The 12,855-nt window shown below is 54.8% G+C and overlaps 1 protein-coding gene across 1 annotated transcript in view; it reads left to right on the top strand.

The window, feature by feature from the left end:
- NKAIN1 (sodium/potassium transporting ATPase interacting 1) overlaps positions 1 to 12,569 on the top strand; it is a 39,158-nt gene extending 26,589 nt beyond the window's left edge. The window contains exons 2-7 of the mRNA XM_042996165.1: positions 7,497 to 7,634; positions 9,066 to 9,146; positions 10,625 to 10,822; positions 11,493 to 11,553; positions 12,184 to 12,265; positions 12,416 to 12,569. Coding sequence (XP_042852099.1) covers positions 7,497 to 7,634; positions 9,066 to 9,146; positions 10,625 to 10,822; positions 11,493 to 11,553; positions 12,184 to 12,265; positions 12,416 to 12,425 — 570 coding nt within the window. The 3' untranslated portion in view covers positions 12,426 to 12,569. The remainder of the gene's footprint in view (positions 1 to 7,496; positions 7,635 to 9,065; positions 9,147 to 10,624; positions 10,823 to 11,492; positions 11,554 to 12,183; positions 12,266 to 12,415) is intronic.
- The last annotated feature ends 286 nt before the right edge of the window (positions 12,570 to 12,855 follow it).

Raw genomic sequence — 12,855 nt, 5'->3', positions numbered from 1 at the left:
AAGCTTTCCATGCGCTTTGGGACATTTTCCCAGGCTCCGGCTCAGAGAGGGGGAGTAACTTGCCCAAGGTCGCACAGTGAAATCACTGGGGACAGAATCAGGTTTGCTGGTCCCCAAATGGGGAGCTCTTCCCACATCAGCCTTCTGTGAACTAAAGTCAGTAACAGTACCGGGCTGGACCAAACCATTCTTCAAAAACTTCAGGGACCCCTCCCTCAGATGGCCTGACTTCTGTGTCCCCCGGCGACATGGCTGGAATTTTGGCCAGCAAAGTAGTTGACTTGCAGAATTGGCGGGCAAGGGCTTGGGCACGAGAGGCTTGTGATGGGTTCTGGGGCTGGAGCCCAGCCCCCTCTCCGCCCTCTCTTCCCCAGCCTGCTTCCTGGGGGCTGGGGTGGGCCTATCCGCATCATTTATCCCTTGACCCCCACCCCCACCCCCCACCTGGTGTTGGGCTCCTGGGGTTGGCGTCTAGACAGACAAGAGCATCCTACTGAGAACAGAGGCAGCCCTGACCCGGGGCTGATGGTTCCCATGGCAACCGCATCCCCCTCAGCTGGCAGCTACCCGATAAATAAATAATCGGGTGGGGGTGGGGAGCTAAGGGCAGGGGGAGGGGCAGCAGGGGAGCCCCGTGGTGGCTTCACTTGGGAAAGGAGAGGGGCCAGTTAGGCTTGAGGCAGGCCGGGGGGGCCGGGCAGGGTGGGGAGGGCAGCTGGTAGTCTTGTAGAGGGCAGGAGGGAGACCAGGACCTGAAGTTGAGCTTTCTGGCTTTTGCAGCACATCATGGGACCCAAACACTGGAAATGGACCAGTTTGGGGCATAGTAAGTTCATTAAGTCCACGTTTGGGCATGTGAAGTTCATCCAATGAGTAGCCACTTATAAAGGGGCTGGAGGCCGAAACACAAGCAAGTAGCCCCTGGAGCTTGGGTGGGCGTGCGTTTGCTTGGACAAAAGGAGCATAAAGAGAGCCCAGGGAATGGCCTTGGGGTGTTCTGACATTTAGGGCCCTGGCTACACACCAGAATCAGGAGTGGCCAGGAAGGGTGGAGAACCAGCTTAACCTTGGCACTTGCCCCCGTGCCAGGCACAGCTCTCCCTGCCGGAAATGCAGCCGGGAGCACCTCAGGCAGAAATCCCTGCTCCCGTGGGGTTTACCTTCTAATGCAGGAGTCAGGCAGTAAAAGGCAGTGGGTAGTATGTTAGTGTGTGATAAGTGCCATGGGAAAAGGAAAGCAAGGGGGGAGGCAAGGGAGTTCTGCAGCAGAATATAATTTTAAATAATAGTAAAGAAAAGAAAAATGGGATGCCCGTCTGGTTCAGTTGCTAGAGCATGCACCTCTTGATCTCAGAGTTGTGAGTTTCAGGCCCCACGTTGGGCATCGTGTTCACAAATTAAACAAACAACTCCGAATCTCTTCACAACCGTATGAGAGAGGTGTTGTGAATTATACCCATTCCGCTGGAGAGGAAACCGAGGTGCAGCGAGGTTAAGTGACTTGGCCAGTGGTACCAGGATTCTGACCCAGCTCCTAACCACTGAACCACACTGCAGCGTGCAAGCAGGCAGAGGAACGAGTTGTAGGGAGGACGTTGAGACCCTTAGTCTGGGCGTGAGAGCATTGAGATAGAGGAGGTGTAGCTGGAGGACCATGCGGGGCTTTTCTTTCGTTCGTTCGTTCATTCATTCATTTTTTTTTATTTTTTATTTATTTTTTTAACGTTTATTTTTGAGACAGAGAGAGACAGAGCATGAATGGGGGAGGGTCAGAGAGAGAGAGGGAGACACAGAATCTGAAACAGGCTCCAGGCTCTGAGCTGTAGGCACAGAGCCCGACGTGGGGCTTGAACTCACGAACCGCGAGATCATGACCTGAGCCGAAGTCGGACGCTTAACCGACTGAGCCACCCAGGCGCCCCCATTCATTCATTTTTTTAATAGAAGTGGCTTGAATGTGTTTAGGACCCCATGGGAGGGATCCTGGGCAGAGGGAGAGGTTGAGGTTGAGTTTACAGGCAAGAAGAGGATGGTGTGAGCTCCCGAGAAGACAGGAGATGGGGTCCAGGGTGCAGGTGGAGGCACCGGGCGGAGGAGGGGGAGACAGAGGCCAGGTCCTCTGAGAGTGAGGCTGGGGTGGGGGTGGGGGCCCAGGAGGGTTGAGGACAGTAAGATCTGAGATAGTGGAGAAAGTGAGTTCCCTAGAGAGGCCCAGGCGGGTTGTGGGGCGGAGTGGGGGGGTGCTCTCAAAGTTGATGATTACAGGGTCTGTCGATCTGTCATGCACCTTGTCTGCCTGGGGAGTGACATGCTCTGTCAGCGCTTGGCTGCTTTGCAGGCAGTGAGAACACTGTTAATTGGGTTTTTGCAGGTGTGGGCCTTTCCTGACAGGTGCGATGGAAAGGCAGAGGGCATGGGAGTCTGGCTTACAGCCGAAGCTCATTCGGAAGTAAGGAAGCATCGTGCGGTCCCAGCAAGCCGAGCTGGGGTGTGAGTGAGGAAATGGAGAATGGAAGGGGTGGAGGGTGAGGGGCAGGGGACCTGATGCACTGGTCCCAGGTCGTCACCGTCACCGTCCACAGGTGCTGGGAAGCAAGCTGGAGTGGTCCAGCAGGGGCTGTCGAATTGGTGACTTTGGAGGCGGGGCAGTTATGGTGATGCCACAGTCCACGTGGTGGCCGTGTAGGAGGAGAAATGGGGGGAAAGGTCACAGGAGAGGTGTTTGAGAGATGAGAAGTCACGGTGCTGGAGGGGGTGGTCCCTGATGTCCAAGGCAACTGGGGTGATGCAGGGATGAAACTCATTTTCAGGAAAAGGCAGGACCTGGAGGCCAGCGGATGACGAGGTCAGCAGTGGGGGGAGTGGTATAGCCCTAGGGCCCGAGCCCCGGGGGGCACAGGGTTGTCCAGTTCTGTAAGCAACTTAGGGACCCCAGAGGATCCTACCCCACCCTTGGGCCCAAGGAACATGGGATGTGAGAAGAGAAATGGTCACTGAGAAGAGCACAGAGAAACGGCATCCTTGGGTGCAAAACACAGGGGAGGGGGGACCCCTCAGGGAAGGAGCTGAGCCTTTAGGGGCACAGGCTGGTTTGGGAGGACTTCTGAAAGGGGTGGGGGAGGGCTGGGTCAGGGGGAGCAGCACAGGGCCTTGAGGGGATGAGGGTAGAGAGGATTGAGGGGCAGGCATGCGGGTCTTGACCGATGCAGACGGGATCTGGTGACCCGTTCTCATCTGTCACTCTGGGATGGTCAGGGCTCTCGTCGTGGTTTGGGGTCCTGTGTGGCTGGGGAGTTGGCAGGCCCAGAGACCGCAGGGATTACCCCAAGCTCTGTGGGCTGCCCTGATGACAGAGTGACTGGACCAGATTTGTATTTTAGAAAAAGCACGCGAGGGGCGCCTGGGTGGCTCGGTCGATGAAGCTTCCAACCTCGGCTCGGGACATGATCTCGCGGTTTCTGAGTCAGAGCTCCGCGTCGGGCTCTGTGCTGACAGCTCAGAGCCTGGAGCCTGCTTCGGATTCTGTGTCTTCCTCTGTTTCTGCCCTTCCCCTGCTTGCGCTCTCTCTCTCTCTCTCTCTCTCTCTCTCTCTCTCTCTGTGTCAAAAGTAAGTAAACATTAATTTAAAAAAATAAGAATAAATTAAAAAAAAGAAAGGTTCAGGGATGCCTGTGTGGTGAAGTCAGATGAGTGTCAGACTTTGGCTCAGGTCATGATCTCACAGTTTGTGAGTTCGAGCCCTACGTCGGGCTCGCTGCTGTCAGCACAGAGCCTGCTTCGGATCCTCGCTCCGCCTCTTTCTCGGCCCCTCCCCTGCTCACGCACCCTCTCTCAGAAATAAATACGCAGTAAAAATAAGGTTTCGAGGCGCCTGAATGGCTCAAGCGTCCAACTCGATGTCAGCTGGTGACCTCGTGGTTCGTGAGTTCAAGCCTCACGCTGGGCCCTGCGCTGACAACGTGGACCCTGCTTGGGATTCTCTCTCTCTCTCTCTCTCTCTCTCTCTCTCTCTCTCTCTCTCTCTCCTTCTCTCTGCCCCTCCCCCGTGCGTGCTCTCCCTCTCTCTCAAGATAAATATATTTTCTTACGTTTAAAAAAATTAAAAATATATATGTACACGGATTCATTTTTTCCCAATGTTTCTTCATTTTCGAGAAAGAACGCATGAACAGGGGTGGGGCAGAGAGAGGGGGGCACAGAGGATCCGAAGAGGGCTCTGCGCTGACAGCTCAGAGCCTGGAGCCTGCTTCAGCTGCTTTCAGCCAGCTCCCTTTCTCTGCCTCTCTTTCTTTCTTTCTCTCTCTCTCTCAAAATAAATGTTAAAAAATTAAAAGGAAGGAAGGAAGGAAGGAAGGAAGGAAGGAAGGAAGGAAGGAAGGAAGGAAGGAAGAGGGAAATGAAGGCGGGACTTAAACCATTGTTTCAGCCACTTGGGGGCAGGAGCTGGCTGGGGATAAAGGCTTGTGCTCCCAGGAAACCTTCGGTGCCCAACTAAGAAGCTTCCACTGTTGAGTCTTCTCCTAATTAGCCACCATTGATTAAGTCTAGTTGTCTGTTAGTTTATGTGATGTCTCCATATCCTCACTTCTCAAGGGAAGGATTGTCTTCCCCATTTATAGTTGAAGAAATAGGCTCCGAGAGGGAAAGTAACTTGCCCCATGTCGCACAGAGCTGCAGTTTCAACCCAAGTTTTAGAGACTCCAAAGCTTTTTGTGGTAACTGTCCCACTGCTTACTTTGTCATCGAGGTCCCCAAGAACCAAAAGAGGGCTTTGAGCAAGTGCCAGGGTCAGGGCAGGGTGATGTCCTGTTTTAGGTAGGCATACCCAGGCAAGATGTCTCCCCAGCTACACGATGAGCCTGGGCAAGTCTGTCTCAGCCACCTCCTCTGTCCTCTGATGGCATCCTCCTTGCCAGGACCAGATGCCAGCAGAGCTGAGAGCCTCAGGGGAACCCCAAACCACCAGGGCTCTCCCAGGCCCGGCAGAGTCAGGGTGGAAAGGAGAAAAACGGAAATGAGGGAGGATCTTTTGGGAGCAGGGGGAGCAATCTGGGGAGTTTCTCTCCCAAGGTCAGCAGACCGTTGGAATCAAAACCAGAAGGGCCTTTAGAGGTCATGTAGTCCAGTGGCCTCTTATGTATGGAGGAAGGAGCTTGAGACCCAGTGGGGAAGGTGGCCCGCCCAAAGTCACCCAGGCGTCTGTCATACTGTCAACCTCTTAACTCCCGGGCCAGTGGCAACAGGGCAAAGGGAGGGGCTTTGATGGGACAGGTGGCAGAGAAAGGCAGAATGACTGCCTGGCTCTGCCACCTACCTGCTGTGTGACCTTGGGCAAGTCACTTCCCTTCTCTGAGCCTCGTGGTCTCTTTCTTCAGAATGAGATAATGGTCTCAGCCGTGCCTTTCTGCCAAGGAGTATCCATGAGAGGTGCACTTGGAAAGCTCTTTCCAATCTGCAGGGCCCCGGGAGAGGAGTCACCAACAAGAGGCAGGCTGCCGCCAGGTGGGCGGGTGCCAGGGTTGGGCCCGCGGCTTCCTGGGTTTCTGCCCAAGCCCTGCCATCTGTGCGGTAGCGTCAGCCCCACCTCCTCCTGCCTCCCTGCCAGGAGAAAGGCTTCTAGGATCTTCTCAATCAGAACCCTCCCTGTCCCTTCCCAGCCAGATCCCCTCCGCTCCCCTTCTCTTTTAGGTCAGGACTTTCGGTTGCAAGGGACAGAAATCGCAGGTGCAAGGAGGGAGAATTAGTTTTCAGCGATGGCTAGATCCTGAGACCGGAAATGACGTTACCAGGACACTCACCTCGCTTGTCCACTCTGCTTCCCTCTCTGCCCCTTAGCTTTGGGCTGCTTCCTCAAGCAGGCTGTCCCTGTGAGATGGCAAAGACAGCCACCAACAGCTCTGGGTGACACTATGCCCGTTCAGATACCCTGGCAGATAGAGGGTATCTCTGTCCCAATTACTCCAGCAACCATCCACAGTGACCGCCAGGGGCAGGCACGGGGACGAGTGTCCATCCCTGCACAGATCCCCATGTGCCGATTATTTGGTCAGGACCGAGTCCTGAGCCTTCCGCTGAAATTAGAGGTGGGCTCAGCCCCACCCAAACCACATGAACTAAGGGTCTGGAAGGTGGTTCCCAAAACAAAAGAGATGGTTTCTATTACCAGAAAAAGAGGTATTGGGCAATCAATGACAATGGATTTCCCTGGCACCTTTGTTCTTCTTCTCTTTTTTTTTAAATTTATTTTGAGAGAGAGTAAGCAAGAACAACTGGGGGAGGAACAGAGAGAGAGGGAGAGAGATAATCCCAATCAGTGCAGAGCCTGATGCTGGGCTTGAACTCATGAACTGTGAGATCATGACCTGAGCTGAAATCAAGAGTCCGACACTTAACCTCATGAGCCACCCAGGCACGCCGGCACCTTTGTTCTTAAGTATAGCAGCTGCAAGGTTGAACCGGGGCTACTGGGAAAGGGAGTGCTGATGGGGTCCTATATATCAGTTAGCTTCTGCTGGGTAACAAATCATTCCATGACAGCAGTGTAAAACAACCATTTTATTGAGCTCTTGATTCTGCGGATCACCTGGGAGATTTTTCTGGTCTAGGTACGTGTCTTAGGTCAGTTGCTGGGTTGGTTAGCGGAATGATCTAAATGGCCTCACGCGTCTGAAGGTTGATTGGCTGTCAACTAGGGCGCCTTGGTTCTCCTCTCAGGCTCCGGCTGGGCACCCGGGCTCTTTCTCGTGGTGTTCTCTGTGTTACACGTGTAGCAAGTGGGCAAACTCCAATGCACAAGCATTTTGGGGGTCTTCACTTGCATTGCGCTTGCTAAAGTCCCATTGGGCAAAGCGAGTCACATAACCATGCAGAGTTAGTGTGGGACGGCATTATCGAAGAGCATGGAAACATGGAGAGGAAAAACTTGAGGTCAATTTTGCAACCCATTACAGCTCCCTGGGGGAAGGAGAGTAAAAAAAAAAAAAAAAAAAAAAAATCCCTTTCTCTGCATCCCATGGATCCCACGGGCCAGGGCAACCTCCAGACAGGAGTCCTTGGAAGAAGGGACTTCAGGACTTCTAGCCCTTCAGGGCTATGGCTCAGCCCTTGGCCAGAGCTGGGAGGGCGGGGAGCAGTCTGGATCCTGACTCCACCTGCTCAGAGCCCCACATGGGGCAGGGGCAGGTACTAGTGGGCAGAGCCTCTTGGCTCTGAAGGTGTTCTGAACTGAGGTTCCCTTCTCCCGTTAGCCCTCCCCGAGGTGATGATCAGGGCTCAGTCTCAGCCGGCCCCCACAGCCTTGCCCTCACTCCCCCCGTATCCCTGTGGTCTTGCAGAGTTAGGATGATGCTGAGACTCGTGTACAGTCAGGCCGTGATGCCCCATCACCACGGTAGGTGGCGTCACCCGCTCCACAAGGTCAAGGAGGAATCCCTTCCCTTCCCTTTAGTCCCTGGCCTTCCCTTGTCCCTGTGGCCTCAGCCTGCTCTTTCCCACAGGTGGCTGCACTGGAGAGGCAGATCTTTGACTTCCTGGGCTATCAGTGGGCTCCTATCTTAGCCAACTTCCTGCACATCATGGCCGTCATCCTGGGCATCTTCGGCACCGTGCAGTACCGCTCCCGGTACCTCATTCTGGTATGGCTCACCTGCCCCTCCCCTCCCCTTCCCCCCCCCCCCCCCCCCTGCTGGCTCCTCCAGCCAGAACTGCCCCTACCCTGGACACCCAGACCCCTGCTCTGTCTTAGCTCCAGCCCGGCTGCTGGTGCGGATGCCCAAATACCAATGCTTCTTTGCTCAGCAGAGAGACAAGAGCGGTATTCTCCCTAAAGAATTTCCTAGGGAAAAATCCAGATATTAACAAGATACATCATTTTAGGGAGTGCCTACCATCCGCCAAGCACAGTGCTGAGAGTTGCGCACGTTTTGCTTACCTTTACAACAGCCCTGCAAGGTATGGCTTACCATCGCCGTTTCCCAGATGAGGAAATGAGGCTCAGAAAGGTTATGAGGCTTCCTAAGGCCACACAGCTAATCAGTGGCAGGATTAGAGAGCAGTCAGGTCCGGAGTGAACGCTCTTGACACATCTTCACGCTGCCTCCGGAAGCCAGTGGAGGGACAGACTTCATCTGGTTTAGTTCCTCAGGTAGCTTTAGGAAGACCTGCCCTTTGCTGTTCATGAGGAATATGGTCTCGAGCGGCTAGTGTGGCTTGAGGTCAGTGTCCCCTGTGCTCCGATCCCACGCGTGGATTGTGTTGTGTCCCTGGCTCCCTCCTCCTGCTTCCTCTTTCCAAGCCCTGGTCCTTGATGGTCTCTGTTAAACCCCTGCTTTCAGCTAGGCTCACCCTTCTCCCCTGCTCTTCCTCAGTGGCCCATTCACACGCCTCTTTTGAGGGAAAAGGCTTTTCAGTAGGTTTATTACATAAAATGCTAGCCACTTGTGATAACAGTGCCATGCAACGCCATGCTCCCGCCAGAGCCCCCTCCGGCTCATTCTTGGGCTTCTCCCGCCTCCCACGGGCTGAGCTCCTGGAAGCCAGGTGAACAGGGCCCTCCCAAAGCTCTGTGTCACCTGGGATGGGAGGCTCCTTCTCTCTGGCTCTCAGGAAAGCCCCAGGTACCACTCTAAGCATCACTGTCTGCCGTGTGGCGGCACGGAAATTGCAGGCATGGGACTTGGGTGGAAATATCTAGATCCTCTCCAGCGCTCCAGAGCCAGGCCGTGGCTGCTGTTCTCTGCAGAATGCATCGGATTAGCTGCCCGAGGACTGGAGTTTGAGTGGCAGCCCTATCTCTTCCTCGCTGTGTGATCTCGGAAACCTTAAACCTCCTCTCTAGGGCTTACGTGAGTTATCTTTAAAAAAAGGATGGCGCCTTCCATGCAGGGCTGTTGTTGTAGGAACCGGACGGATATAAAAATGACTTGTAAACTATAAAGTGCCGCCTAAGTGGGATGTCATCATTTCCCCCTGCAAAGGTCCCCTCAGTCCCTGAGCTCTGTCTGCATTGACATGCCCTGTCCCCACTTTCCCAGGCCCCACCCTGATCCCACCTCTCCTCTCCCCAGTATGCAGCCTGGCTGGTGCTCTGGGTTGGCTGGAATGCATTTATCATCTGCTTCTACCTGGAGGTCGGACAGCTGTCCCAGGTAAGCCTCGGGCCTGGCAGTGCTAGAGGGCAGAGCCGGACCTTTCCTGTCCCCTACCCAAAGGCTCCAAGTTAGGTGTGGGTCTGGGACATCGTCTCTTGAAGAGACTTCCCTCTACACATCCGAATAATCTGCTCCTCAGGGTCGGCTTTAGCTCAAGCGGTTACTTCGCGTGTGGTTACCGAATAATCTGCTCCGCAAACCCTACCCCCACATTTTTGTTTGGCCGCCCCTGCACCTGCCAGAAACGAATGATGGAGCAGACAACGCTGAAGGGCCATCTGCATGAAGATGGCCTGGGGTCACAGGTGATTCCAAGCTCGGTAGAAACCAGCCTCACGTCGTGGCCCTGAAAACTGCTCTCAGGCCCCACAGGTGTTCGGTGCAAGGGAGATGAAAACGCCATGCACTTCGTACGGCTAAGGCCACAAAGATTTGGGTCCAGTTCTCTTTTTTTTTTTTTTTCCCCAAGATTTCATTTTTAAGTAATCTCCACACCCAACCTGGGGCTTGAACCCCCGACCCCAAGATCAGGTCAGATGTTCCACCGACGGAGCCAGCTAGGCGCCCCGATTTGAGTCCCGTTCTGATCAATATTTTCAAAAGAGAAAGAGGGTAGACTTCGGGGACAATCGAGTGGCCCAGGGCTCGTGCGGAACCACTGAAGAAAGTGGAAGTTCTTGGCTTGTAGAAGAGCAAGCCCAGAGGGCACAACTTCTAATTTTAGACAAAAAGAAGGCAAAATACATGAATGGGAACATTGGCTTTGTAGTTCTGCTGGATTTAAATCCCAGCTCCAACATTTCCAAGTGATGTGACCCTGGGCAAGTGGTTTACCTTCTGAGCTTCAGTTTCCCTGTCTCATGAGTGCAGATAATTCCTTCATGTGGTTGCGGAAGGGATGGAATGAGATGACACATCTCAGTGCTTGGCACCTGGTCAGCACTCGGTGAATGTCTGTTAACAGGCTGCACGAGTGACTGGATGGGTAAACACATAGACGCCGTGGGTGAGAACCTCGGATCTAAGCCAGGCCCTTCTCCATTTCAGATGGGCAGACCAAGAACTAAAGAGAGGAAACGTTTGCCCAGGGTCACACAGAGAGAGCAGTGGAGAGGCTGCATGGGCCATGAAGGGGTCTGTGTTGAGAATTCCGCTCAGGGCTGGAAAATTGGACTCAGTCACTGTTAATGTCCCTTCCATCCCTGAAATTTTGGGGCTTTCTGTGGGTCAGCACCAGCCCTTTCGGTCTCTGAGGGAAGTGTGAGACCTGCATAGTCATCAAGCGCCACCTACTGGCCAAATAGAGACTTGTGGAAACAGACCCCCCTTCCAGACCCTTGAAGTCAAGTCAGGAGAGGAGGCTGCTTCAACAGTCCAGGTGTGAAGTAGGCTTTATATAAAGTTCCCTGCTGCCTGGGGAAGATTCCCGCCACCTCGTGGCCCCAGCTCAGTATCCTAGGCCCCTCTGCCCCCAGGACCGGGACTTCATCATGACCTTCAACACGTCCCTGCACCGCTCCTGGTGGATGGAGAATGGGCCAGGCTGCCTAGTGACACCTGTCCTGAACTCCCGCCTGGCCCTGGAAGACCACCATGTCATCTCTGTCACCGGCTGCCTGCTTGACTATCCCTACATCGAAGCACTCAGCAGTGCTCTGCAGATCTTCCTGGCTGTGAGTCCTCCTGTCCCCCTGAGCCACACACTCCCGGAGGTGGAGTCTACCCTAACCCCTTTGTTTAGCTCTAGTTCAGAAGGGAAGAACCTAGATCTCCCAGCCTTCTTGTGCTTCTGTCTGGCTCTGTCTCCTTATCTTGTATCTTCTCCCTTCACCCCTGCCCCAGCCTGGCGTGAGCAGGTTTAAGGACTAGGATGAGTCATCAGACTGTAAGTCAACCCGATCTCCAGTGTATCTGCTGTGTGACCTTGGACAAGTCACTTGCCCTCTCTAAGCTTGTTTGCTTATTCACAGAATGGAATGACCACATCAAGTGCATAAGAGTTGTGAGAGTGGATCCAAGACAGTTCTGGTTCCTAGTCTTGCCCTCCACACTCCACATGCCCAAAGTCACATACTCCTCTTTCTTCTAAACAAGTCAGTAAAGTATTGCCCAGGTCCAGCTGGGGAAACTGAGGCTCAAAGAGGTAAAATAATTACTTGTCCAAAGTCCACTCGCAGAATGGAGAATGGAACCAACTGTGTTTGACAGTAAGGCCCAGTCATTTAACTGGAAGTTGTTATGGGTTGGCCTTCATCTTCGCATACTGTGCCCCTCCAGTCGGACAAGGCCCAGCCAGGCAGAGGGTGGAGGAAGAGCTTCTGTCTTCTTTCCTTCCATCCCCAGCTGTTCGGCTTTGTGTTCGCCTGCTACGTGAGCAAAGTGTTCCTGGAGGAGGAGGACAGCTGTGAGTGGGGAGCCCCTAGGGAATGGGGAAGCCTGGCCGCACGCCATCCTGTTCCTTCAGCACCCTGGACAGTGCCCCCAAGCTCCCTCCAGGGAGGGAGCCCTGGGTTGGCAAACTGGACCCTCTTGGTGGGGAAGAAAAGGCGGCAGGGGTAGTGGGGGTCTACATAGCACATTTTGAGCTGTGACCTAGACATCCAGGTGCCCAGCCCATGGTTCCAGCGCCGCTCTCTACCCACCTCTCTTAGGTTCTGCCCCCCGGAGGAGCTCCATAAGGCTCACCCCTACCAAACACCGCCCATGCCCAGTCTCTGCTCCCATTAACCCACCACCACCACCACCACGCACCCACCTCCGTGGTCTTGCCCCCTTACGTGGCTCAAGCCCTGCTCCCTTAAAGGACGGCCTCGCCCCTCCAGGTTCTCTGTCCACTTGGGGCTTTGGCCACTCTGGCTGAGCTTCTCCATGTCCCATTCCCCATAGGTCCACCTATTGGGATCTGGCAGCAAAGCCTGGCCCTAAAACCCTGTATGGGATCTGGCTCTCAGATTCCTCCTTTTCAGGACCCACCCTCCCATAACTCGCACCCTAGGGGCCCATCCCTAACTATGAGCCACCTCCCCTTCCACAGTTGACTTCATCGGTGGCTTTGACTCCTACGGATACCAGGCGCCCCAGAAGACGTCGCATTTACAACTGCAGCCTCTGTACACGTGGGTCCTGGCGCCCAGTGGGGTGGGGTGGAGGGACCGGGGCGTTGCTGCTGGGGGACGAAGGGCAGGGAGGAGCGGGGAGGGCAGCCGGATCTGCCTGCCCCCATATTTTCGGGGTCCACTTCCCTAACCTGCCTTTGTTTTCTGCAGGTCGGGGTAGCCGCGCTCCCACCCGGGCGCCGCGTACTGAAGCTGAGGCCACCAGGTCGGGCCCAAATGGCAGGCGCGCCCCCTGGCGGCTAGCGGACCGACTGCAGCCTGCACTGGCTGGGTCCGCCACGGACATGGACCTGGCCCTTCGCAGCCCGACTCCAAGGGTGGGGCGGGCCGGGCGGGGGAGGGGATCGCGGGGGTTTGTATTTTTTTTTTTTTTTTTTATCTCAGCCTTGGTGTGCGCTGGGGCCTCCCTGCCTTCTCCAGCCTCTTCTTTTTGAAACCCTTCACCCAACTTCCGGTCCCGTGTCCAGAGAGAAATGGCATTCACCTCATTTTACCACACTGGTTCACCAGCCTTGGGGAGAGTTACTGTGACCTAGAAGCAGGAGTCCTGGGTTCCAGTTGCAGCTCCGTCACTGACTCTCTGTGTGACA

Source organism: Panthera tigris, chromosome C1 (genome assembly GCF_018350195.1).
Source record: "Panthera tigris isolate Pti1 chromosome C1, P.tigris_Pti1_mat1.1, whole genome shotgun sequence".
NCBI lineage: Eukaryota > Metazoa > Chordata > Mammalia > Carnivora > Felidae > Panthera > Panthera tigris.
The sequence above is the reverse complement of the archived record's forward strand: the minus strand, read 5'-3'. Positions and strand labels throughout refer to the sequence as shown.